We start from the raw sequence: 27,964 nt of genomic DNA on the forward strand, positions 1-27,964 counted from the left end.
TACTTCTTCTGAGTACTTTAAAGACAGTCAGTAGATGTTAATGCTGAGAAGTAATTGTACTGTTCTATTGTGGAGAAACTTTGTTATAATTGTGTAAATGAGATTAGCCATTATGAAGTTGATATACATTTATTATAATTATTATCCTAATACATCTTCATGTGTCATCTCAACCTATATCCCCCTAAGTTTTAATTAAGAAGCATGTTCTTGGGGTACCTGGGTGGCTCAGTTAAGTGTCCAACTCTTGGTTTTGGGTCAAGTCATGATCTCACATCCTGGGATTGTGCCCTGTGTCAGGCTTCACACTCATTGGGGAGTCTACTTCCCCTCCCCTTTTTCTGCCCCTCCACCTAGCTCATGCACTCTCTCTTTCTCCAAAGTAAATAAATAAGATCTTTAAAAAAAAATGTTCTTTCGTTAAGGAACAAACCTTCTACATCCATTCCAAATAATTCAACATGTACCCATGATTTGACTATTAACACAAAGAAAAACAATACATTTTTATTCAGATCTAAATTTAAGATAAGACAGTGTAGAAGAGGGACCAAGTGTGAGAAGGTGGAAATAGAACAATATAAAACCCTTCTTGGAAGAAGAAAAATACAAATTCAATTCAGAAATAGGAGATGTCTATGAAGGTGGCATTACCTTAGTGACAACAAACTGTTGAGCAAAGTCACTTAGATCTGTAGGGACTCTTTTTTTTTTAGGTTGAGGTTATCATCTTTCTTTTAGCAGATAAAACTACAAAACACAAAATACAGAATTTTTGTAAACATGGGTGCATTTTTTTAAAGATTATATTTTTAAGGCACCTCTGCACCCAAGGTAGAGCTCAAATTCACAACCTCAAGATCAAGAGTCACATGCTCCACCGACTGAGCCAGCCAGGTGCCCAAACATGGGTGCTTTTTAACGGATCAGATTTTTTTAAATGTTTTTTTAAAGTTTTTAAATTTTATTTATTTGACACAGAGAGAGAGAGAGATCTCAAGTAGGCAGAGAGGCAGGAAAAGGGGGAGGGGGAAGCAGGCTTCCTGCTGAGCAGAAAGCCCAATAAAGTGTTCCATCACAAGACCCTGAGATCATGACCTGAGCTGAAGGCAGAGGCTTAACCCACTGAGCCACCCAGGCACCCCTAACTGATCAGATTTTAACAAAATTCTTAAGAAGTGCATCTCAACTAAGAGGGTGGTACCATCCTTACCAAGGGGAGTTTGGGAATGCATGGGGGCAATTTTTTATTCTGTTGCCATGACTAAAAATGCTACTGAAATTTCATGGCTAGGCTCAAGGTTGTATATCCTGCAGCTGGCTGGACTGTCCCACCCAAAATGCCAAGAGAGTCTAGCAAGAAACATTGCCTAAACTAGTAACATGCTCTGGTCCCTTACTTCCCCATAATTGTGTTTTTCTACAATTTAAATGAAGGAATAAGGGCTCTTGTGCAGTCTCATTGTTGTATTACCCATATAAACATAATTCTTGGTTTCTTTATATTTGTCAAGAACGGTGAACGTGTTTAAGATAATTATAAGAAATAAATTATAAAGAGGCACCTGGATGGCTCAAGTTGGACTTGTGATTTTGGCTCAAATCATGATCTCATAGGTCGTGAAATCCGGCTCTGCACTCAGTGGGGAGTCTGCTTAAGATTCTTTCTCTTCCTCTCCCCCAACTCATGCTCTTTCTCTCTCTAAAATAAATAAATGTTTAAAAAAAATAAATGATAAAAACATGACTAGTGTAGGAGCTTAATGATGACCATAGTTTATGCTTTTCATTAAATATTTCAGATTCATCTGAAGAAGCAATGAAATTCTTAGATATTCCAACAGAAATCTCAATCTCTGACTCCAAACAAACAAAATATTGGGGGTTTTGATATAACCACTATAATTCTTTCTCTTTTTGCAAAAGTTCCAAAAGAGCTTGGCCAAAAATTTTTATATCCTGTAACAGAATTGTAAGTTTTGCTTTTCTTTAAGTGTATGGCAAAAATGTACAATTATATGGTGTGGATCTAATGTTAATTTTTAATCTCTGCTTTCTAGATCGTTGCTGTCTTTAAAGGTACCTAGTCTGAATTGCAATGTGCTGTAAGTATAAAATACACACCAGAATTCAAAGATTTCACCTGAAATAAATGTAAAATGTCTCATTTTTATACTTATTACAAGTTAAATGATAATAATTTAGTTCTACTGTTTTAAATAAAATGTATTATTGGGGCGCCTGGGTGGCTCAGTGGGTTAAGCCGCTGCCTTCGGCTCAGATCATGATCTCAGGGTCCTGGGATCAAGTCCCGCATCGGGCTCTCTGCTCAGCAGGGAGCCTGCTTCCTCCTCTCTCTCTCTCTGCCTGCCTCTCTGCCTACTTGTGATCTCTCTCTGTCAAATATATAAATAAAATCTTTTAAAAAAATGTATTATTAAAATTGATTTCATTTGTTCTGGGGCACCTGGGTGGCTCAGTAAGTCAAGCCTCAGCCTTCGGCTCAGGTCATGATCCAGGCTCCTGGGATCGAGCCCCGCATCGGGCTCTCTGCTCAGTAGGGAGCCTGCTTCCTCCTCTCTCTCTCTGCCTGCCTCTCTGCCTACATGTAATCTCTGACTGTCAAATAAAATAATAAAATTTTAAAAAATCTTTTAAAAAATTTGATTTCATTTGTTTTGCTTTACCTTTTTTTTTTTTAAAGATTTTATTTATTTATTTGAGAGAGAGAGAGAGAAAGAGAGAGAGCATGAGAAGGGGGAGGGTCAGAGGGAGAAGCGGACCCCTGATGAGCTGGAGAGCCGAAGGCTGTCTCTTAACCCACTGAGCCACCCAGGCGCCCTGACTTGAGAAATTTTAAATTATACTTGTAGCTGGCATCATATTGCTACTGGACAACATATCTAGAGAATTCGTGAGACATAAGGGCAATATCAGATTATGTTTAGATTCTCTGTTTAATCAATCTGGTTTAATGTCATTCACTCATCCTCTTGTGTATTCCATACCATTTCATATCCCGTATAGATTTAAATAGAATGAGCTTTCATAGTTGTGGAGAACTCATACCCCTTCTATATCCAAGTGCTCGGTATTCACACTTGATTAGTCTTCATAATGGTATTTATGATCCCATTCCTAGTTTTATTTTCTGCCTGCATTATTTAAGATGCTGATTATTCAGGAGATTTGCTTTGTCTTGTTAACTGATCTGTATGTAACAGGACTGCTGTGATTGTATGTTATCCTGAAGAATAGATTTTCTCCCTCTCAGTACTTAAGGTCTCCTCTAGGAGGCGCTTTTGATCTGCCAAGCACAACTCAGGAGGCTGTTAACCTGCCCTGTGGATTTTTACTGAGAAGAAGAGAAGTTTCTAGGAAAGTTAGTATCAAAAAAGGTCTCCTTTGTGGCGGTCACAAAGAAGTGGAGACTCTTGTGGTGCCAATAATCGGCTCTGTTGGCTGAGAACCAGATACGTTGCTGTTTAATTATTTAAACAACAGGAAGGGACAGCCTTTTAATATATTAACTGATTTGATTCTTAAAGAAACACTATGGTTTTGATATCAGCCCCAATTTTACTGATGAAGAATCTTAGACTCAAAAATTGATGACTTGCCTAGAGCCACACACTTAGACTTCTCTTACCTAGGTCAGCGCTTCTGATTACTTCCCTCGCATCTGCTGTTGTCTTAGCAAGGAAGTAATTCGTATTGAAAACTATAAATGCGGCGCCTGGGTGGCTCAGTGGGTTAAAGCCTCTGCCTTCGGCTCAGGTCGTGATCCCAGATCGTGGGAGCAAGCCCCGCATGGGGCTCTCTGCTCAGCAGGGAGCCTGCTTCCCTTCCCTTCTGTCCGCCTGCCTCTCTGCCTGCCTGGGATCTCTGTCTGTCAAATAAATAAATAAAATCTTTTAAAAAAATTTAAAAAAAAAAACTATAAATGGATGAAGCCAGAGAGTCTACATGATAGATCTTGGGTTGAACAGGTCCCACCCTGGAATGTGTTCTGCATTTGTTTCAAAACATCAAATATTTGACTTCTGTGAATATGGTGCCAGGGTAAATCAGGCAGAACCGGAAACAGGAACTTACATAGAAGACTGTATTTTAGTGGCCATTTCAGATGTTTGAGTTTCTCTCTCCGTACAATAGAAATTAGGATAATATTTGTCAGGACTAGACAAATAGTACATGCTGGTAGGTATAGTTGCCTTGTATATGACTCACTCCCAGTACAAAATACCCTTTGACATGACTTGGACTTGGCTTTTTGATTGTGGGGGAGAATCAAACCCTACTGGCCATGCCCAACACAGAACTCCATCCTCCTTGGCTTTCAGAACAGGATATTTGCTTACATTCCCCTTCAGTTATGATCACTTTCCTTAAAGTCTGGTAGCTTTCTGTTTCTTAACTCTATTAAGTCTAAATTCTTGTGCTTGATTTTCAAGGGCTTATATGATCTGACCCCCTCCAACTCCCCATATTTATCTCCCACTACTCTTTAGTAGGATCATTTCACTCTGGTAAGGTTAGATCCCCTTACTGTCCTTTACATATTCTGCTGTCTTTTCTCTATGTCACTTTCTTCGCCTATCATTCCTTTCTTTTTAGAATCTAAATCCTACCTACTCACCAAGACCTAGCTCACATTCCACTATCATTTGCTATCCTCCTTCTTTTAATTCTTTGGTGCTTGGTATTTGTACCTGTTCTGAATGTGAAAATGCATCTTCATTTTAGCAATAATTATGGGGCTGGATTCGCCCTCTGCCTCCCATCCCCCACCCCATACTTAAAAGAAAAGTGACTGGCGTTAACAAGAGGGATTTGTTTATCTTTTAGGAGTTTCCACTCTGAAGAATATAATAGGATCCAGAGTCCTCCTGCACCTTGAGGGTAGGTGCCGAGACTGGGCCTCCTTGGGCACAGGTATAACAAGTAGACCTATCTCCTGGACGCTGTCCACAATGCATGACACTTGTCACAAAAAGAAATCTGGGAAGAGAGAACTCAGGGTGTCCAGCAGGAAATGATACTGTGCAAAAGCTAACCTGACAGAATAAAACAAAAATGTGTTTGTTGCTCTTCTGGCTCACTATATTGTAACCAATCACAGTGTTTTCATGTTTAAGACCTTTACTAGCATTTACCTGGTTTACGACTCTCCAGTTACCTTTCAGGATAACCATATAGTGCTCGATAAAGGCCATAACTCAAAATAAATGTATTTATTTCAGTCTGAGCCTGCCTTTCCAGTTTGTGGACCAAAAAGTTAACACCCCAGAGAAAAGTTATCTGATGGAATGTCTCTCTGTAACTACCTTGCCCCTTCAAGCTGGGGGGTGGAGGGGGTAGGGGGGGAGTTGGGGTCAGGGGGTTGACAGGTTCAGGCAGCTTTACTTCCCCACACCTGTATCTATCATCACACCTACTGGTGTGACCATTGAATAAAAGCAACACACTAAATCCAAAAAACAAACAAAAAAGATAAACATATTTCATCTCTTTCTATCAATTACACTTTACTTTCTGTCAATTACTTTTCCCCATATAATTTTTTTACTTTATTGAGATATAAATGCTATTTCAAAATAAATAAATTCTATTTAAGTATTTAAATTTTCTCACTTTCTGGGTTCTGACATATGCATATAGACCTGAGACCATCACCACAAGGGAAGGAACATAGCCAGCATCTTCAAGTTTCTTTGTGTTCCTTGTCTTCCTGTCCTATTTAAGTATGTGTTTTTTTGGTGTGGTTTATTTCACTCAGAATCTCCTTGCCATTGCTAGTATCAAAGCTCCTTATTATTTTTTTTAAAGATTTTATTTATTTAGAGAGCATGTGTGCCAGTGGGGGGAGAGGGGCAAAGGAGAGGGAGAATCCCAAGCAGACTCCTCACTGAGCATGGAGCCCCACACCAGGCTGGATTCTGGAACCTTGAGACCCTGACCTGAGCCAAAATCAGGAGTGAGCTGCTTAACCAACTGAGCCACCCAGGCACCCTAATAGCCCGTTATTGATGAACAATATTCCAAAATTCAATACCTGTGTACCTGCCAATGGACAGCTGGCTTTTTGGTTGTTTTGTTTGATTATACTATTACAAATGAAGCTAATATGAACATTTGTGAACAAGTCTTAGTGAGGAAATAACTTTTATTCTCTTGATTAAATACCCAGGAGTGGAAAAACTGGGTTCATATGGTAGATGTGGTTTAATTTTTAAAGAAATTGCCCCCAACTGCCAATTATTACCAGCAGTGTCAGGAGAAATCCAATTTTCCTCATCTTTGTCAACACTTGTATGATTAGTCTTTATTTTAGTAATTCTAGTGGCTATTCAATGGTACTCATTGTGGTTTTGATTTGTATTTTCCTAATGATTAATGATAGTGGATATCTTGTCATATACGTGTTTTCCATGTGTATATCTTCTAAGGTGAAGTGTGTATTTAAACATTGTGCCCCCTTTTTGGAAATTGGTTTGTCTTCTTATTTGTAAGTTATAAGAGTTATTTATATATTCTAGGCTTAATTCTTTTGGATATGTGTTTTGCAAAATTTTCTCCTAGTCTGCAGTTTACCTTTCCATTTTCATTAATAGTGAATATAGAAGTGAGAGCAAAAGTTTTTGTTTTGATGAAGTCCAGTGCATTGATTTCTTTTCTTTTAGAGTTCATGTTTTTTGTGTGTATTTAGAAATTTGCCAAACCAGAGGCACCTGGGTGGTTCAGTTAGTTAAGTGACTGCCTTTGGCTCAGATCATGATCCTGGAGTCCCAGGATCAAGTCCTGCCTTGGGCTCTCTGCTCAGGGGGAGTCTGCTTCTCCCCTTGACCCTCCCCCTTCTCATTCTCTCTCTCTCTCAAATAAATAAATAAAATCTTTAAAAGAAAAAAAAAAGAAATTTGCCAATCCCAAGGTCAAGAACATAGGAAGTGTGGAAACATAGAAGAACTATGTTTTCTTCTAGTTTTATAGCTTTAGATTTTACATTTAGGTCTACGATGTATTACCAGTCAATTTTTGTATGTTATGTGGTAAGGGTTGAGGTTAATGGATTTTGTCTGTTTCATCCTAGTTGGATCATTCACTGTCATAAAGTTGTTTGTAATACTCCCTTGATATTTATTTATTTATTCATTATAAAGAGAGACCGAGAGAAGGAAAGAGGCAGAGGCAGAGGGAGAAGCAGAGCACATCAGATCCCCACAGAGCAGGGATACCAATGTAGAGCTCCATCCCAGGAGCTGGGATCATGTTCTGAGCTGAAGGCAGACACTTAACCAAGGTGCCCCTCTCTCCATATTCTTTTAATGTCTGTACTATCTGTAGTGATGTCTTCTCTCTCATTTCTGGTATTGATAATTAGTGTCACATCTCTTTCTTTTTTCTTCCTACTGAGTCTCCTTGATTTTCTCTTCTTTTCTTTTTTTTTTTTTTTTTTTTTTTTTTTTTTTAACCCCTGAGCTTATCTTTATTATTTCCTTTGTTCTGCTTGGGTTTTAATTTGCTCTTCTTTTTCTAGTTTCTTAGGGTAGAAGCTGAGGTTGTTGATTAGAAACTTTTCTGGTTTCCTAACCCTCTAAAAGTCTTTTATGATATCCCACAAATTTTGACATGTTGTGTTTTCACTTTTATTTGCTATGAAATACTTCTTAATTTCCAATTTGATTTCTTCTTTGACTCCTGAGTTATTTAAAAATTTGTTACTTAGGGGTGCCTGGGTGGCTCAGTTAGTTAGATATTTGACTCTTGATTTGGGCCCATGTCATAGTCTCAGGATCATGGGATCAAGCCTCAAGTCAGGTTTTGCACTCAGTGCAGAGTCTGCCTGTCCCTCTCCCTCCCCCAACTTGCACTCTTTCTCAAATAAATAAATAAGGTCTTAAAAAAATAAAAGTTTGTTACTTAATTTACAAAATCTGGAGACGTTCTAGATTTTTTTTTTTGGTTACTGATTTCTAAATTAATTCCATGTGGTAAGAAAACATACTTCACCTGTTTTGAAATTTTTAAAATGTATTGCTTTATGGTCCATGATCATGATAAATGTTCCATAGTCAAAAAGAATGTATACTCTGCTGTTGTTGGGTGGAGTGTTCTATATACATCAATAAAGTCAACTGATAGTGTTTAAGTCTTTTACAACCTTATTGACTTTGTAACTACTTGTTCTATTAATCATCGAGAAAGGGATATTGAAGTCTCCAACTATAATTATGAATTTGTGGAGTACTCCCATCTGTTTTTGCTTTCTGTATTTTGAAGCTTTCTTATTAGGTATATAAACATTTAAAATTGATATATTCTCTTGATGAATTGATTTCCTTAAAATTATGAGATGTTTTCTTTTCTCCTTGGTAAACATTTTTGGGTGTGAAATATACTTTCTCTGGAAACAAAACAAATGAACAAAGGCGAAGAAGAGAAGTGACTATTTAAAGGAGTGGGGAGGAAGAGATAGAGAAATCAAGAAACTGAGTCTTAATTAGAGAGAACAAACTGGTGGTTTTGGGGGGGATGGGTTAAAAGGCGATGGTGAGGGGCGCCTGGGTGGCTCAGTGGGTTAAGCCACTGCCTTTGGCTCAGGTCATGATCTCAGGGTCCTGGGATCGAGTCCCGCATCGGGCTCTCTGCTCGGCGGGGAGCCTGCTTCCTTCTCTCTCTCTCTGCCTGCCTCTCAGTGTACTTGTGATTTCTCTCTGTCAAATAAATAAATAAAATCTTTAAAAAAAACAAAAAAACAAACAAAAAAAAAGGCGATGGTGATTAAGGAGTGCATGTGTGATAAACACCAGGTGATGTATAGAATTATTGAATTACTATATTGTACACCTAAAATCAATATAACAATGTATGTTAACCAACTGGGATTACAATAAAAGCTTAAAAAGAAAAAGAAATCTACCTTGTCTGATATTAATATGGCTATTCCAGCTTCCTTATTATTAGTGTTAGCTTGGTTTATCTTTTTTATTTTAAGTGTGTTTTCTTGTAGGAAGCATATAGTTAAGTTTTGCTTTTTAGTTTTTTTTGAAGATTTATTTATTTTTTAGCGAGAATGGGAGGGGCAGAGGGCAAGGGAGAGAGAGAGAATTTCAAGCAGACTCCCCTCTGAACATGAAGCCCAGTTGGGGGGGCTCGATCTCACAACCCTGAGATCATGACCTGAATCAAAATCAAGAGTCAGGTGCTTAACTGAGCCACCTGGACACCCTGTGTTTTTCCTTTTTATTTTTATTTTTAAAATATCTTATTTGTTTGTCAGAGAGAGAGAGAGCAAGCAGGAGAAACAACAGGTAGAGGGGGAAGCAGGCTTCCCACTGAGCAAGGACCCTGACATTGAGCTAGATCCCAGGACCGTGGGATCATAACCTGAGCTGAAAGCAGACACTTAACCAACTGAGCCACCCAGGCTTACCAGTTTTGCCTTTTTAAAATTGAATCTGAAAATATATGCCTTTTAAAGGAAATTTTAGACCATTTACATTTAATGTAATTAATGATATGATTAGATTTAACTTTGTTGTCTTACCATTTTTCTTCCTGTTTTTATCTTCTGTTCTATGTTCCCCCTTTCCTCTTTTTCTGTCTCCCTTTGGATTAATTAAGCATGTGTCATCTCCTCTGTTGACTTACTAGCTCTAACTCTGTGATTTTGTTGTTGTTTGTATTCCATAGTACTTTTAGCTTATACACACCTTTAGCTTATTACAGTATACCTTCATGTGATATTTTATCACTTCTGTCATAGCTTCCATTTCTCCTCTTTTGCTTTCATGCAATTGTGGTCATACATTTTACTTGTATATATGTTATGAACCTCCCAACATGTTATTAATTTTGCTTTACATTGTTAATTATCTTTTAAAGAGATTGTTTAAATAAGAAAAAAATATTTTATATTATTTTATTGTGTGTACTTTAGATATATATTTCATATTTGCCCACATATATACACTTTTTATATTCTTCCTTTGTTAGATGAAGATTTCCATCCAGTAATATCTCTCTGCCTAAAGAGTTTCAACATTTCTTGCAGTATAGATATGGTAGTAATGAATTTTTTTAGCTTTTGTGTGTCTGAAAATGTATTCCAACATCTTTTTGCTTTGTTTTGCATATTTAGAAATTTGCTTTTTGTGATGGGAATCTAATTTTTTGTAATAGTGTTACATATAATTCACATAACTAAACAATTCATCCATCTCAAGTGTATAATTCAGTGGTTTTTCATATGTTCACAGAATTCCGCATTACCACAATCAATTTTAGAACAATTTTTATCACCCCCAGAGAGAAATCCTGTACTCTTTATCTGTCTTTTTCTAATATGCTTATCTCCTTAAGCCCTAGACAACCAATAATCTACTTTCTGTCTCTATAGATTTAAATATTCTGGTCATTTCATATAAATGGAGCCATGTAACATATGGTCTTTTGTAGCTGGCTTTTTCATTCAGCACAATGTTTTCAAGGGACATTTCTGTTTTAGCATATATCAATATTTCATTCCTTTTTTATTGCTGTTGTATTGATATATCATATTTTATTTATTCATTTATTAACTTGATGACATTTGTATTGTTTATAGCTTAGACTATTATGAATAATGATGCTGTGAATATTTGTATATAAAGTTTTGTGTATATATATATATATTTTAAGATTTTATTTATTTATTTGAGAGAGAGTGAGAGAGAGCATGTGCATGAGCTGGAGAGGGGCTCTCTGCTTAGCAGGGAGCCCAGTGTGGTACTCAATCCCAGGTCTCTGGGATCATGACCTGAGCCAAAGGGAGATGCTTAACTGACTGAGCCACCCAGGCTCCTGGATATATGTTTTTATTTCTAAGGTTATTTTTCTAGGAGTGGAATTAATTGGTTGTATGTTATCTCTATGTTTAACCTCTTGAGGAATTGCCAGGTTGTTTTCCAAGGTGGCTTACATTTTTACCCTCCTGGCCATTGTATATTTTCTCTGGAAATAGTTCTCTCAAATAGTTTGCCCTGGAGTTTTTAAAAAATTAGGTTGTCTTTTTATTATTGAATTTTAAGAGTTTTTTATATTTTCTAGGTGCAAATCCCTTGTCAGACATAGGAATGGCAAGTATTTTCCTCCCTTCTGTGTGGTTATCTTTTCACTCTCTCTCTTTTTAAAAAAATATTTTATTTATTTATTTGACAGGGAGAGTGAGAGAGCAGAGGGAGCAGAGAGGGAGAGGGAGTTGGGAGAAGCAGGCTCCCCACTGAGCAAAAGGAACCCGGTGTAGAGCTTGATCCCAGGATCCTGAGATTATAACCTGAGCCGAAGGCAGACACTTAAGTGACTGAGCCACCCAGGTGCCCCAATCTTCTCCCTCCTCATATTCTTTGAAGAACAGAAGTTTTGAGTTTGGTAAAGTCCAATTTATCTATTTTTTCTTTGGTTGCTGTGCTTCTGATGTCATATCTAAGAAATCATTGCCTACTCCCAAGATTTCTCCCTATGTTTTCCTCTGAGATTTTTACAGTTTTACCTCTTACATTCAGGTCTATGATCCATTTTGAGTTAATTTCTGTTTGTAGTGTAAGGTGTGGTTCAATTTCATTCTTTTGCATAAAGATACCCAGGTGTCCCAGCATCATGTGTTGAAAGACTTCACCTCATCTTTGAAAAATACTTTCACTTGGTATACAACTCCAGAGTGTTGTTTTTCCACCAGCACGTTAAATATGTCAAACAGCTGGGGTTTTTTGCTTCCATTTTCCAATGAGAAGTCTTTTGTCACTTTATCCTTGCTCATCTGTACGTAGTATGTTTTCTCTAAATGAATTTCATTTTTTTTCCATCGTCACTGGTTTCAAGCAATTTAACATGTCTTAGTGTTGTTTTCTTGACGCTTCTTGTGCTTGAGGTTTGTGGAGCTTCTTGATCTGTGAGTTTTCAGCAAATTTAGAATGCTTTTGTTATTTCTTCAAACATATTTCTGTCTCCCACCTCCTTCTGGGACCTCATTTACACATCTTTTGGACTGAAGTGTGCACATTGGTGCCCAATTCATTTCTTTCAGTCTCTTTTCTCTCCATTTCTTTTTGGAGAGTTTATATTACCATGTCTTCAGGCTCAGTTGTGTTTTCTTATGCAGTGTCTAATCTGTTATTAATTCCATCCATTGTATTTTTCATTTCAGCCATCTTTTTGTTCACCAAGTTTAATTTGGGTCATTTTTATATACTCTACTTTGCATGCTCATGCTTTTCTATAGCATCTCTAATATACAGAATAGAACTGTGTTAAAATCCTTGTGTAATAATTCTTTCATCTGTGTCATTTGTAAAGTTTCTGTTGACTGATTTTTCTTTTCATTATAGGTTGTATTTTCTTGCTTCTTTGAATGACTTATAATTTTTTATTGAATTCCAGACATTGTGAATTTACCTTTTCAGTTCTGCACTTAAATGTTCTTCAAGTTTATTCTTGAATGCAGTTAATTTACTTGGAAGTATTTCTATATTTTCTTTTTAAAGCTTTCTTTGAGAATGAGAGAGAGTGCAAATGAGCAGGGTAGTGGGAGAGGGAAAGGGAGAGAAGCAGACTCCCTGCTGAGTGTGGAGCGTGATGTGGGGCTGGATTCCACAACCCTGAGATAATGACCCTAGCCAAAGCCAAGATTCACATGCTTAACTGAGCCACCCAGGTGCCCCAAATATATTGATATTTTCAAAGCTTGTTTTAAAGCTTTGTTAGGGTATCTTTTCATTGTAAGCTGACAATTTCCCCTTTGCTGAACAATCTACGAGATGCCCTGTTTATTATAGATTTTCCTCTCTGGCGGGCGGAGCACAAACTGTTCTTTCCTCCCAACAGTTTTATTTCTACCCTCTCTGGTGATTCTTTCACTGGCCTCAGGTAGTTCTTTGCACACAGGTGCTTATCATTGTTCAGTTGAAGACTTGGCAGAACCCTGCGCTGTTCTCGGGAGCTCTGTGCAGTTGTCTTTCCCATGCACCTCTCTTTTCACCTGTTCTCTTCCCTAGCTGCCTTGACCTCCCCAAACTTTCAAATCTTTCTCCTCAACTCAAGGAGATCACCTGTTTGCATGTCCTTTCTCTGGCTGTAGCCTGGAAAATTCATCCAGAGAGTAAGCTGAGGCAATCATAGCACTCCCCTCATTTGTTCCACTTCTCATAGAGACCACTGCTTGTTGTCCAACATCTAAAAATTCTTGTTTCATATATTTTGCCCAATTTTTTCATATGTTTAACATGGGAGGGTAAGTCTTGCCCCTGTTACTCCATCTCGCCTGGAAGCCATTGTCCTCAATAAATATTTTACACCATTCTCTGGACTCTTGAGTGGCCTCGTTGTTGGCAATAGACTGTGTTCTTTCTGATAACTTCAGTATTACACCTTCTAGAAGCTTCTGGGCAGGCACCATGGAGTTCACAATTATATATGTTATTATTTTGTTTCCTCTTTGTTTCAAATGCATTTGTCTTTCCTTCTCAGGCAGACTGACAATTCTTTTTTTTTTTTTTTTTTTTTTTTTTAAAGATTTTATTTATTTATTTGACAGACAGAGATCACAAGTAGGCAGAGAGGCAGGCAGAGAGAGAGGAGGAAGCAGGCTCCCCGCAGAGCAGAGAGCCCGATGTGGGGCTTGATCCCAGGATTCTGAGATCATGACCTGAGCCGAAGGCAGCGGCTTAACCCACTGAGCCACCCAGGTGCCCCCAGACTGACAATTCTTTAAGGACAAAAACCCTCCAAGTCTTATTTTTTACACCCCCCCCCAAACTAGACACATTTATTTTTATGTCTTACTCAACCTTACCCAGTGAAGATTCCATTTGAGATGTTAACAAATAATATACCTGGGATTCGAATTTATGTTAAGCATCAGGGCCACATACTCAAATGCTATTAATGATGAATGCTGACTCATCCACTATAATTTTATATATATAATATATATACATATACATACATACATTGTATACATTTATACACACACACACACACACATACATATATACTGGCAGAAAGAACCACCCTCATTGTGGTCAGCTGAGAATTTTTTTCTGTCCACTGAACTTTTTAATATTTCTTAAAGGCAATAATAATAATAACAACAATAACGATAATGAATGCAGATAAATGAAAATCTCAGAAAATCAACAAGCTAAGTAGGCAGTTCTTCAGCAACTGAGAGCTCTCACCCTTCATACAAATGCATATCTGAATATTAGTCAAAGTAAATATTAGTGAAATAATATTGAATTAGATCATTTTGTAATTTTGGCTTTTCCACCAATGAATTGTCATTAATTCTACCCCAGATAGAAATAAGAAAAATTAGAATTACCTTTATGTGCTTTATCTATTCCAGTAATACATAAGAAAAAAATACACTGCAATTTAATTCACTCCCTCTATAATAAATATGCCCTCAATCAACAATAAATGTATTCCAGATTCTGTTCCAGGTGTTGAGGATGCTGCTGAGGGGAAGACACAAAATGCCTTGTTCTTATAGCATATTTCCTCTTGGTGCTATTTACATATGGAGGCTCCCTGTAGGTTAATGATATAAAATATTTATACTATGTGAGTTATCATGAGTTGATCCCACAAATCTTTTTTGTTGAGTACCTCATACATTCCAGACACTTTTCTAGGCATTTATATTATAGGAATGAACAAAGTAAATTCCTTGCTTCCCTCAAACTTATATTTGGGGTGGGGGAAGGCAGATAGATAAATGTAAGGCTGGTGGAAGTACTCTAAAGAAAATCAAAGCTGGATGGTGGACTCAATATTCATGGAAGGAGCTCTATTTTATGGAGAGTGATAAAGAAAGGCCTCTCTAACAAGAAATGGTCTTGCTACAGACAACTTGATAACGTGAGGGAACTAGTCCGGTGGACTGTTTGGGGAACCGTTCCAGGTTGATGGATTGCAAGTACAAATGCTCTGATGCAAGAGTGGGGCTTAGTGAGTTTGAGTAGAACCGACTGAGCAAGACGAGAGTGTTAGGAAGTTGGGGTAAAAGGGGTTAGCGAGGTCAGATCAAATAAGACAATGTAGTCCTTCATAAAGACAGTGTTGTCCATGCATTTTACTTGGAAGTAGAAAGCTGCAGGAAGGTTTTGAGCAGAGGAGAGAGAGAACCAAATTTATGTCATGAAATGATCACTCTGATCGCTGTTGACACAGTAGACCTTGGGAGGCAAAGGCAGAATAGTCAGAAGCTAATGTAATCTAGGTGAGAGATGATGGTGGCCTGGCCATACAGTGTTCACATAGGAGGTGGTGAGAGTGGTCAGATTCTGGATGTAGTTCCGATGCTTATGCTGAGTGAAAACAGACAAAAAAAGAAGACATACTGTACGACTCCACTTATAACAAATACCAGAAATTATAAATCAGTCTATAGCAACAGAAGATTGTTTGGAGACAGGCAGGAAAGGGGAGGGAAGGATTACAAAGGAGCATGAGGACTCTTTTATTAGTGATGGATATAGTTAATTATCTTAATCATAGTGATGGTCTCAGGTATCAGTATCTGCAGACTCAGGTCTACAGTATCAAACTGTACACTTTATTGTTTTTTAATTTTTGTTAAGGATTTTATTTAATTATTGGCAGAGAGAGAGAGAGAAAGAAAGAGAGCACAAGCAGGGGGAATGGCAGAGGAGGAGGGAGAAGCAGCCTCCTTGCTGAGCAGGGAGCCCAATGTGGGGTGGGGCTTGATCCCAGGACCCGAACATCATGCATGACCTGAGCTGAAGGCAGACTTGTAACTGACTGAGTTACCCAGACGCCCCCAAACTGTACGCTTTAAGTGTGTGCAGTTTGTTACATGCAAGTTATTATATGCAGCTTATTATATGTAATATGCCAATTACCTTCCAATAAAGCCATTAAAAGAAAGAGAGCACAGGATTGTCTGATGGATTGGATTTGGGTGTGAGAAAAAGGGTGCCAGGAAGTAAGATTTTAACTTGAGCACCTGGAAGATGGGTATTAAAATGGCATTTGTTGAGATATGTAAAGACTGACCAATGCAAAGTGCTCCAACCACCGGCAGAACATCGCAGTTGCTCTTCTCTGGGCTGATGTGTGGGCTTGTGAGCTTTCCTTCCTTCTTTGCACATACAGATAATTTGGTTACACTGGGATTTAAACAGGATTTTGCTTCCCCTAGTCAGAAAGTACAAAAGTTTCATGTTGCTTGATGGAGGCTTTATAGAGTTGTGATTAAAAGGGAGGATGAGGGAGCGCCTGGGTGGCTCAGTGGGTTAGGCCTCTGCCTTTGGCTCAGGTCATGATCCCAGGGTCTGGGGATGGAGCCCCACATGGGGGGGGCCTCTGCTCAGCAGGGGGCCTGCTTCCCCTCTCTCTGCCTACTTGTGATCTCTCTCATAAGTGAAAAAGTAAAAGGGAGGACATTCCCCGGGTTTGAATCTGATTTCCATCTCTCACTAGATGTGTGAATGCCCCAATTTACTCATCTCAGATATGGAAGATAGTAAGAGCATCCTCTACTGTTGTGAAGATTCCATGAAGAAAGAGCTCAGTAAAAGCAACTTTAAATTTATTAGCTTTTCCCTACTTGCTATTTATTCTTTAGCAGTTTTTGTGTCCGTTGGCTTCCACTAATTTGTGGATTTCTTTAGTCAAGGGCCAGGTACCTTGTCTTTTTTTTTTTTTTAAGATTTTATTTATTTATTTGACAGAGCACAAGTAGGCAGAGCAGTAGAGGGAAAGGGAGAAGCAGGCTCCCTGCTGAGCAGGGCGCCTGATGGGGGACTGGATCCTAGGACCCTGGGATCATGACCTGAGGTGAAGGCAGATGCCAGATATGCACGTGGTATCTTGTTTTTTGACCCACGTCTTTCCCACCCACCCTACTGTCTGGCATAAATAATAGCATCAAGTGGAAGCTCAACACATTTGAATTAAATTACTTCTTCCCTTAGGGATAAAAGGCCCAAGAATCTTAAGATCTCAGCTCCGGTACACACTGCCAGCCCCTAGCCCCCAAGGCTCAAAAAGAGACCAAGCCGGCCACCGGCTCATTTTCCGTCGCCAACCCACCATTCCACTCATGCCCCTTCCAGTCGAAGGGGATCCTAGAGGGGGCCCGAAGATGGAGCCTGAAGCCAGAGACTAACAGTGGCAGCTCGTGGGAGGGATCTGGTAGTTCGGAAAAGGGGGCACCACACCACGAATGGGGGTGAAGGTGGCGAGGCGGGGGTGGCTGCTTCGGGCTGGACCAGAAATGAGAAGCTGCGAGGAGCCAGAAAAGGACCCCGTACTGGGCTGGCGGGATGGGGGCTCAAAGGTCGCAGAGAGGGGTGAGCGACGAACGCCGCGGCGCGGAAGCGAGCGCGAAGGGAGCGGGCGAGCGAGGGGACACGGGGCCGCCGGCCGCGGGGGCCGCGAGCGCCGAAGTGCGCGAGGGAGAGAGGTCGGAGCGCACGACCCTCCGGCGCCCGCGGCTCCGGGCCGAGGCCGTGCTGACGTGTCGCCGGGAACGCCGCGGCCCCCGGCGCCGCCCCGCCCCGCCCCGCCGCGCGCCCCGCCCGCCGCGCTCCGCCCTCGGCCCCGCCCGCCGGCGCCCGCCCGGCCTCGCCGCCGCCTCCGCGCCGCCGGCTCCCCCGCGGTGACCACAACATGGCTGCGGCGCCGGGGCTGCTCTTCTGGCTGCTCCTGCTCGGGCCGCCCTGGCGGGTGCCGGGCCAGCCGCACGCGGACACGAGCCGGCGCTTCGCGGAGCACAAACTGTGCGCGGACGAGGAGTGCAGCAGTGAGTGGCCGGAGGGCGGCGGCGGCGGCGGGGCCGCGCGGGGGCGGGAGCTGGGCAGCCCCGCGAGCCGGCTGGGGGCGCAGGCCGGGCGGGCGGGGCGGGGGCGCGGCGCCGGGGGTGGGCGAGTGCCGGTGCCCCGCGCGGTCCCCTCGGCTCTCGGCTCCCGCGGGCCCTGGCCGGGGGGCTGCGCCTCCCACTTGTTGCCGGCGTTTCCTTTCCTCCGCTGATCTGGCGGGGTTTGGGGGTGGCGGTGGCCCCTAGTTCCCCCAGGGACGGCTCGCAGCGTCCGCTCCCCGCCCGGCCCCGAGGGGAGACGGAGCAGTTGGGGTGCGCGCCGCGCGCCCTGGGCTCTCCGCGCTGCAGCGAGCGCTCTCCTGCCCCCGCCGCGGGGACCTGGGTGGGTGCAGTCGGGGCGCAGACTCGCGGAGGGTTCGGCGGGTGCGTTCCCGGCCGCGGGCTGATGCTGGGGACGGGGAGGGCGCTGGCGCTGCCCCTTCGCCCTGCTCCGTCTCTCGGATTGGGGGCTCGTGCCGCCTTTGACAGGGATTGGAGTTCGGGTTTGGGACGAGCCCGGAGCCCAGGCGTGCAGGGTATTCCAAGGTCTCCGCCTCGGCTCTGCCTCAGTCCTGTCATTTCTGTGCTTGGAAGTCTCCTTGCAAACAGCCAGGCGGGGAGGGCACCTCAGGAAGGCCAGCATCTTTCGCTGTCGAAAGAGGCCAAGAATCTGCATCGGCCACCTGGGACCGGCAGCCTCCTCTTTGCGCAGGAAGCGGAATTGTGCCCCAGTCCTGGACTGGGGGCGGGAGATGGACTCTGGGCGGTGAGGAGGACAGAGATCTCCGGAGTCAGATGGAGACGATTCTTAAAGAAATCGTAATAAATATTTATTTATTTTCATAAACAACGACCAGCCTTAGCCTGAGTCACTTGTGTTGTTGGAGTCTCTTCCCAAGTGTTTGTGGGACCGGGATCATTCTTGGGCCTCCCGGAGGGTCTTGAATAACCTTGTAACTTAGTGATCACCGCGTTCGGAAACGGTTGTTCAAAAATTATAGACAACACGTATAGAAGAATGTTCATGCTGGAAAGGCCCTATGCCTGCAGTTTAGCTATTTATATTCAAATCGGTACTATTCAAAATCAGATTTCATAGTTGGGAGAGTTTGAATCTCCGCAACGCTGTGAACAGGAAGCCAGGAGGCATCGTTGTGTTAAGCCATTCCTAGAGGTAACCCGGGGCTGAAACACGTCAACCAACACCACGAAAGCGGGGCCACTTCCACATTTCTCCCCTTCAGTTTTCTCCGAGCAAACCCAGATGATTAGCAGCAGGCAGGGTTGGCTAAGACCAAACGTTTGCCCCTCTTCGCTTCCAAGCACCCCCCTACTTGGATTCCTCAGAACCTGTTACCTGGAGAGTCACATCGCTGATGCTTCCCCAGCACAGAGACTGGGGTTGGAAGTGCCCTTACTTGTCGCAGAAGTTGAGAAATGGCATGTGTCCAGACAGAACCAAAACACAAGGGGCAGCAGCCCTTCGTTTTGCATAAAGTATCTAGTAAGGTAGGTGTGTGTGTGTGTGTGTGTGTGTGTGAGTGAGAGAGAGAGAGATCGCGCTGTTCTGTTGTTTTTCAGAAAGTTGTCATGTTTGGTAATGTTGTCATCTAATTTATTGTTACAACTTTTTAGTGATCTCTTCTAAGTGGGAAACGAATATTGCCATTTCCAGTTGCAATAGAATCCCCGATCTTTAAATTGTCCATCACCTTCAGTCTGGTCTTTCCCCCAGTTATATCTGAATTAGGTTGCTGACAAGTGTGGATTTCAGCTTCAAAATCCACATCACTGCCCTTATATCTATCTGTTCGTCCCTCGGATATGTATTTAAAGATACCTTTTATTTTTACTTATTTATTTTTTTAAAAGATTTTATTTATTTATTTGACATTCAGAGATTACAAGTAGGCACAGAGAGGCAGGCAAAGAGAGAGGGAAGCAGGCTCCCCGCTGAGCAGAGAGCCTGATGCGGAGCTTGATCCCAGAACCCTGGGATCATACCTGAGCCGAAAGCAGAGGCTTTAACCCACTGAGCCACCCAGGCGCCCCTAAAGATACATTTTAATGTATTTGGGGCTCACTGGCTTTAAGAAAGGGTGTTCTTTCCATGTCACCATTTTTTTGTTTTGTTTTGTTTTTGCTATTTAATTGTATCTAGTATCCATTTCATCTTGTATCAGATTCGGCCAACAAAAAGAAAAAAATGCTGCTTCTACTTTTTTCTAGACGAAGTGTGATTTAAGTCCTGCATTTTAAGACTGAAGGTAACTACTGCACAGTTCTCAGAGTTTTGCTTGTCCCAGCAACATGTGATGCCCACTTGTGATTTTGTCTATAGCCATAAATATAGAAGGTTATCTTCCTCTCGTGATGAAACCTTTGTAATGTTGGGTACAGTGAACATTACTTTCATAATAATTTGATGTTACCCCTTCATGCGATTGGACCGGTAATAGGATGTGATGTCCTTTCCCGTTTACTTAGGCAGGTACTGTAAGGGGAGAACAGTGTGATGAAGTCAACAGTGTTTACTGCTGCAGGGGAGTACTTACAGTCCCTTAACGACAGTGCCTTTTAGTGTTAGTTCAAGTTAATTGACCCCTTGGGGGCTCCTGGGTGCTCTCCCCCACCCCCATTACCTCTTCGTGGAGCCTTGCTTAAGCCAGCCAGCATCTGCCCTTGAATTCATCCAACTGTGCCGTGAATCTTTTTATGGCGGAAGAGCAGAGGTTGAGGACAAGAAGGTGAGAGAGGGGACCAAGAGTTTCTTTTGACACCAGCTCTGTGTGGCGGTGGACTCATTGCTTTTCGTTTATCCGTCGGGAAAAACAGGGAAAGTGGCCGTCTCTCTGCTCATAGGGGATGATAAATAACCATAAAGCTCTCAATATTGTAGATACTCAGAGCCTGTGGATTGAGAGCCACTGATTCCACAGAGCGCTGGAGAAACTTGGCTGTCGTTTACAGAATAGAGGACACCCTCCTGTTGCCTGATCAATCAGAACGGACTGTAAAAGTTGAATCCTGATACCTGTTCTTCTCTCTTTTTTTCCCCCCTGTCTGTGCCTACAGTGTTAATGTACCGGGGGGAGGCTCTAGAAGATTTTACAGGTCCGGATTGTCGTTTCGTGAGTTTTAAAAAAGGGGACCCAGTGTATGTGTACTATAAACTGGCAGGGAGACCACCTGAAGTTTGGGCCGGAAGTGTAAGTACAAATTTGCCACACTTTATCTTCTTCCTTTTTATTGGCTTGTTTAGCACTGTAGAAAGAAATAACTCTTTTCCTGGGGTCTTTGATGGAGTTCACTGGTCCTCTCTGCTAGACTGGGAAAGCAGAAGGTGGCTGTGTGTCCCCGGCAGGCGTCAGGCCTGGCCCCAGGAAGGGGCTCTGCTCTTAGCCTTTAACAGAACCAAACTGCTTGTGGTTGCTGCTGCTCAGCAGTACGTCCCAGGCCTTACTGACTGTGAATGCTGCGTCCATAGGAAAGGGTGTAGTGGCGAAACCTGAAAATTCTGAACTTCGCGCTTCACGACAGAAGGGTACAGGAAGCATTAGACTTAATCCTGCAAACCCTGCAGAACAGTGTTTCACGTGTTCACATTTGAAGTTCACTGTATGTGTATTTTTTTCTAAGTTATTAATATTTGTGAAAGATTGGCAGCTCGTGGACGGGTTACCTAACCATACGTACTGTTACGAGTCTGTTAAAAAATCAAGATGTCCTTTTCCTTGTGTGTGTTTTGTTGCCTTGTTTTGTTCGCAACTTCTGGGTCGTCCTTTTCCTGCTCTTCAGACACCTGTTCCTGGACACCTGTTCCCCCACCTGCTGTCTTCCCAGTGGGTTTTAGGAGGCCCTGAGGGCAGATATGGAAACCGATGTCTCCATCGCGCTCTGATTTTTGTAAAAAAATTTTTTTTTGATGAGGTATAATTAACTTAGAGTGTTCTGTTAGTTTCAGGTGTGCAGTAGAGGAACTCCGCAGTCCTGTGTGTTCCTTGGTGCTCATCACCATCACTGGACTCTTAATCCCTTTTGCCTGCTTCACTCCCTTCTCCACCCACCTCCCCTGTGGCACCCACCAGTTTGTTCTCTGTATTCGAGTGTCTGGTTTTGTCTCCTTTTTCCTTTGTTTTGTTTCTTAAATTTCACATACGAGTGAGATCATATGGCATTTATCTTTCTCTGACTGACTTTTCTTAGCATTATACCCTCTGGGTCCATCCACATGGGTGCAAATGGCAAGATTTTGTTCTTTTTTATGGCTGAGTAATAGTCCACTGTGTGTGTGTGTATCACATCTTTATCCACTCATCAGTTGGTGGACACTTGGGTTGCTTCCACCTTTTGGCTATTGTAAGATTTTATTTACTTATTTAGATAACGAGAGAGTGCACTTGCAGGGGCATGGCGGAGGGAAAGGGACAAGTAGACTCTGCTGCGCATGGAGCCTTACGGGGCGCTTGATCCCGTGACCCGGGGCACAATCCCACGACCCAGAGATTATGACCTCAGCCAAAATCAAGATCGGATGTTCAACCGACTGAGCCACCCAGGCGCGCCATTGGCTGTTGTAAATAATGCTCATGCTTTTGATGTTTTTTAAAAGGAGATTGCCTAGGAGGGACCTAACTGAGAGGCTGATGAGTTCTTTTCCTTTCCTCTCTAAAAAGTGTGATGTGTGGACTGTTTATCTACTGAAAGTTTTAAGAGTTGTTGATATCCTTAGGATTGTTCAAACTTTTAGGAATACCCAGTCCCCACTGTCAAAACTTTTCCTCTCAATAAAATACCACACCACAGAAAACAAGGCTTGGGCAACCTACACAAGGAAAAATAGTTTAATTTTGTTGGTATTCCAGGTTCCCAGGGGGGACTCTTGAAAGACCAACTAATGGGTCAGGTTCAGCCCTTGTCATTTGGGCAGAATCCTGATCGGATCCCTAGATACAAAGAAAGATATGTTCTGTGTCCTTCAAGTCAACCACATGAGATTTCTTGATAGTCTTTACTCTTGGAACGTTTTTTTCGTGTACCTAGGCTGCATGTTTTTTGTACAGTGAGGTGGTTAAGTTGGAGCATTTGGTACGTGAGCTTGACTTGCATTTTCCTGTGGTCGAGGTCACTGCTCCTGCTGCCTCCTTAGGGAAGCACTGCTCTCAGCACCCAGCCAGAGGGCTCTGTGCTGTTTGATGATCACTCTGGTGGCACCTTGTTTGCACTGCTCACGTGGCATCCCTTTTAGTGCTTTGTATTGCAGTTGGTTTGTGTATGTCTTTGCTCCTATAAAGTCATAAACCCCATAAGGGAAGGGCCCGTGTCTTACCCACCTTCCTTTTGAATATTCCCTTTCTGGGCAGAGGCACTTAATTTATATTTGTCCTGATAGTAGTTTATGCAGAATTTATTCTCTTGAACAAATGTTCTAATTCTCCCCAGTCAAATCAACAGTTCCTTGGCAGGGATGATATATGGAAACAAAATTATAAATAAAGCTGACTTCCAGTCCTGAGGGTTCATGATTCTGAACCTCTTTTTTCAGATCCTAAGACACAATACCCACCCCCCCAGTGTAAATTTATGGATTTTTTTTCCTTAAGATTTTATTATTTTTAAGACTCTCTATACCCAACATGTGACTTGAACCCACAACCCTCAGATCAAGAGTTACGCGCTCTACTGACTGAGCCAGCCAGACACCACCAAAATACGTAGTTTTATATGACCTGTGGTGTCAATGGACAGAGATTACACAAAGACAAATGTATTTCCTTTATCCATGTATTTCTGACTTCTCTCCCTTTTCCAGATTTCCTTTCCTTTTTTCTTTTTCTTTCTTTCTTTTCTTTTCTTTTTTTCTTTCTTTTTTTTTTTTTTTTTAGATTTTATTTATTTGTTTGACACAGAGAGAAAGAGACAGAGTACAAGCAGAGGGAGCATCTGGCAGAGGGAGAAGGAGACTCCCCAATGAGCGGGAAGCCTGATTTGGGGACTCCATCCCAGGACTCTGGGATCATGACCTGAACTGAAGGCAGCCGTTTAACTGACTGAGCCACCCAGGTGCCCCCCCCCATTGTCTCCTAATAAAATTTTCCTGAAAAGGAAAAAAAGGATATTTTCCCTCAGTCTCTCCTCTTATTTCATGAAACTTACGCTTTAAGAAATTAAAAATTCTCTTCCCTTAGCTTTCAAAATCATTCTTGTTTCTGTTTTTTAGTTTTGTGTTGGAGTCCTTTTTGGTTTTGTAGAGTTCTAGATTTTAGCTGCCAGTGTAGTAGTTTTTAACTGCCCTGTCTTATCTAATCTTCAGGACCGTATTCTAGTACAGAGACAGGCTTTCACGTATTTGCCAGGTATAACAGCAGCACTCCTAATGAGGATATTTTAGGGGTTGGTGATAAGATAGCCTTTTTCTTCATTGGTGCATTGGGTCAGCCTCCTTGGAAGAGATCTGCTTTCAATTTCAGATGCAGCCAGTAGAAGACAGTGTATGCGTCTCAAGAAGACACACTTTATGTGTTTTAGCCATTAGTGCTGTAGGTAAATTGTGTTATTTTCTCTAGAGGTTTATTTTGCATGAAACTACAGCTTGATATATACATTAGTATGAATTTTATTTTCTCCCCAAATACTGGAAAATCTAGTTTTTGAAAAAGCTAGTATAGCCCATTCTATCAATAAATATTTGCTTTTTATTATATTGATCACATATTTTAGGAATTTTATATTCTTTTTACTTAATTTTAATGGCTGTTTACTGGTTTAAAAAAGACTTCTGAGTACCAGTTGTTGAGCCAAAGCTGTGACATGTGCTGGTAAATTATTGCTAGAGGTTATTTGCAATTGTGTTTCTAACCAGCTTTCATTTGGGTTTTTTTTTTTAAAGACTTTATTTTTAAGTGATCTCTGTACCCAACATGGGGCTCAAACTCACAACCCCGAGATCAAGAGTCACTCGCTCTTCTGCCTGAGCCAGCCAGGTGCCCCTGATTTGCATAGTAGCAAAATACACAATAACTTTCTTTTATGTAGGCCTTTTATCTACTTGAGAAATCTAACTTTATGTGCTCTATGGTTAGAATTACGTGGCATGTTGGGAGCGCCTGGGTAGCTCAGTTGTTAAACGTCTGCCTTTGGCCCAGGTCATGATCCCAGGGTCCTGGGATCGAGTCCTGCATCCGGCTCCCTGCTCGGTGGGGAGCCTGCTTCTCCCTCTCCCACCCCTCATGCTTGTGTTCCTCTCTTGCTGTCTCTCTTTCTCTATCAAATAAATAAATAAAATCTTAAAAAAAAATAGAATTAAGTTGCATGTTGAAGGGAAACTTGAGTGGTTTTAGAAAAGTTGGTTTTAAGATAGTCCGTACTTAATTTTCATTGGAATAATAATTTGTGTAATCTTAAGGGCAACTATCTGTCTCTTGTGGTTATGCCTCCCTACCTATCTGTGTATTTCCTCTCACTGCTAAGAAGTCTGCCCCTTATATTTCTCACACAGAATTTTGATTGGTGTTTTTCTTTTGCCCTTTCTTTCATATAGGTGGGGCGCATTTTTGGATATTTTCCAAGGGATTTAATCCAAGTAGTCTATGAATATACTAAGGAGGAGCTACAGGTTCCAGCAGATGTAAGTTATGGACTTTTTTTTGGTTCTCAATTATAAGTTGCCTTTGAAATTCATCAGTGACAGTCAGTTAATGATTTTTGAAAGTCTTTGTGTTTTGGCCAGGAAAAAAACCAAGTTCACATGTATGTATCAAGTTTTAATTTAGAATCAGATTACCTTTAAAAATAGAAAAAAGAAGAAAGAAGAGTCTGAAAAGAATTTATAGGAGACTCTCATTATTTGGTAGTTATCTAATATGTGTACTCATATAGATAGGGTTTTTCTTCACTGCTTTATATGAGAAAAAAATTAAGAATTCAGTATCTTCTTATTTAGTTACTTTCATTTAAAAAAATGTATTTATTTATTTTAGAGAGCAAGCAAGCGTGAGCAGGGGGAGGGGCAGAGGGAGAAGGAGAGAAACTGAAGCAGACTTCACGCTGAACGCGGAGCCTAACACAGGGCTCGATTTCATGACCCTCAGATCATGACCTGAGCCAAAATCAAGAGTCGGAGGCTTAACCGACTGAGCCACCCAGAAACCCCAAGAGGTAAATCTTTTTAGAAGCAAAAGGAGAAGGTATCTCAATTAGGAAGCCCCTCACTGAATAGCTCTTAGACATTTTAAGTATAAAGAGATCAGGGAAAATTGAACCCTACATCATGTACTAGGCCACAAATGCCAATTTACGTTGGTTTTCTTATTACTGAGTCTTTAGTGATTTCGGGGGTGTAGTTATGGTATAGGTTTGGAACAAGGAATTTGAGAGACTCGGAGGAGGTCTGGTCTCAGATCTGCACAGTACTGACTGCGTACCCTGCACAGAATTCACTGAGTGCCCTGACCCGTGGCTCTGTGCTGGTGAGGATCCTCAGTCCTGCTAACTATTTTCTGGAGTTTTAAAATTTATAGTAATTGACACTCACTTTCATTCAAGAATCCTTTAGCAGTTCTTTGCAGGGCTGCAGAACATGCGTGCTCCTGGCCTCAAGCCACTCTTGGATGAGATGGACAGAATACGTGCTGTGCTAGAGCCGGTGCTGTCCTTCGCGCTTCTCGATAATCTCAAGGGTCATAAAATCAGCCCATTACCTCTCTGGCCTCATTCCTAATAAAGACACCCTGCCCCAGGATCGAGGTGTGAGACAGCAGTGCATCGGCCCCGGTGACCTCGCTAGTTTGGGAGCCTGCCTTCTTACTGTACCTCCCACTGCACACTTCACTCAGTATTAAGAAAATAGCTTGGGGGGCGCCTGGGTGGCTCAGTGGGTTGAGCCTCTGCCTTCGGCTCAGGTCATGATCCCAGGGTCCTGGGATGGAGCCCCGCATTGAGCCCTATGCTCAGCGGGGAGCCTGCTTCCCTTCCTCTCTCTCTGCCTGCCTCTCTGCTTACTTGGGATCTCTGTCTGTCAAATAAATAAATAAAATCTTAAAAAAAAAAAAAAAGAAATGAAAATAGTTTGGAAACACAAGTGATGAAAAGAAGAAATCATCCATCCCTACTGCACTGGTCAGGGGCTCCTCAGACTTTTGTGAAAGTTTTGTTAGGAGAAGAGAATTATCTTTGTTGGCTTTCTAACTTTCCCTCTGTATATGGCCCATATTATGTCAATTTGCTTATTATTGGAAGAAAGGAAGAATATAGATTTATGGATAGTTCTGAGAGCAGATCTTAATGACACCTAGAACCCTGATTTAGAGTTAGAGTATACTCCTTCCTGAATCTTGTATTCATGGTATATTTGAGATAAGAATTAAGTGGGGAGCCCCCTGGACACCCTTCTTTGTGCCTTTATATGTTTAGTTCCCATGCCTCTGTGTTTTAATAAGATACTTCCTAAGCTGATCAGTCTTTTCCATATGAAGAAAATATGAGCCAAAAAAATCTGTGTAGACTTAGATCCTGACAGCAAGGAGATTCTGCCTGTCTCTAGCGGGGTAAACAGAAGTATAGCCCAGAGGGCACAGTGATAGGGAAGCTGGGTGGTCTTCCAGCTTCTTCTGCACAAACTGTTATGAGATGAATTTCCAGAACGTCAGGCATAGATATTGGGAGTTGGGGGAAACCCAACAAATGACACCCTGTTTTTTTTCCACTTGTGCTCAAATTGAGAGACCCAGGAATCAGGCACATGGAGAACAAACTGTCACTGTTATTTATTGATAAAGCCTTTCAGTGAACATGGCTCAGGTTGCAGAAATAGTGGGCTTTCTAACTTTGTAGTCAAGAATAAGACAGACTGCCGGGCCACAGACAGAGCTGCCTAACGGGGTCACCCCCAGGGGACTGCCCTGTAAAACTGATAGTGAGTGGGGTGTTGTTGGGGGGCGGGGGGATGAGGATATGTGTTCCCTCCAGTGGGTCCCAAACAGAAAATAGGGATGGTGCAGAGCAAACACCCCAGCCACATGAATCATGTTTCCTCTGGGGGAAGAGACGGGGACGGGCGGTCAGGAGGAGTACTTAGGAAGGAGTCCTTCTGCGTGGAAGCAGGGA

At 41.8% G+C, this 27,964-nt stretch overlaps 1 protein-coding gene across 7 annotated transcripts in view; it reads left to right on the forward strand.

Annotated features, from left to right (window-relative positions):
• The window catches only part of MIA3 (MIA SH3 domain ER export factor 3), an 82,939-nt gene that overhangs the window by 7,829 nt on the left and 47,146 nt on the right, over positions 1 to 27,964 (forward strand). For 3 of the 7 annotated variants that reach the window (XM_032318377.1, XM_032318378.1, XM_032318383.1), the window contains exons 1-3: positions 17,606 to 17,806; positions 20,936 to 21,069; positions 25,401 to 25,487. In XM_032318377.1, the coding sequence (XP_032174268.1) occupies positions 17,674 to 17,806; positions 20,936 to 21,069; positions 25,401 to 25,487 (354 nt within the window). In that variant the 5' untranslated portion in view covers positions 17,606 to 17,673. Of the gene's footprint in view, positions 1 to 2,060; positions 2,106 to 17,605; positions 17,807 to 19,943; positions 20,128 to 20,935; positions 21,070 to 25,400; positions 25,488 to 27,964 lie in introns of those variants that run through there. The other 4 variants (XM_032318379.1, XM_032318380.1, XM_032318381.1 and 1 more) reach the window with 3 other exon arrangements.

This window comes from Mustela erminea, chromosome 17, assembly GCF_009829155.1.
Source record: "Mustela erminea isolate mMusErm1 chromosome 17, mMusErm1.Pri, whole genome shotgun sequence".
NCBI classification, from domain to species: Eukaryota; Metazoa; Chordata; class Mammalia; order Carnivora; family Mustelidae; genus Mustela; species Mustela erminea.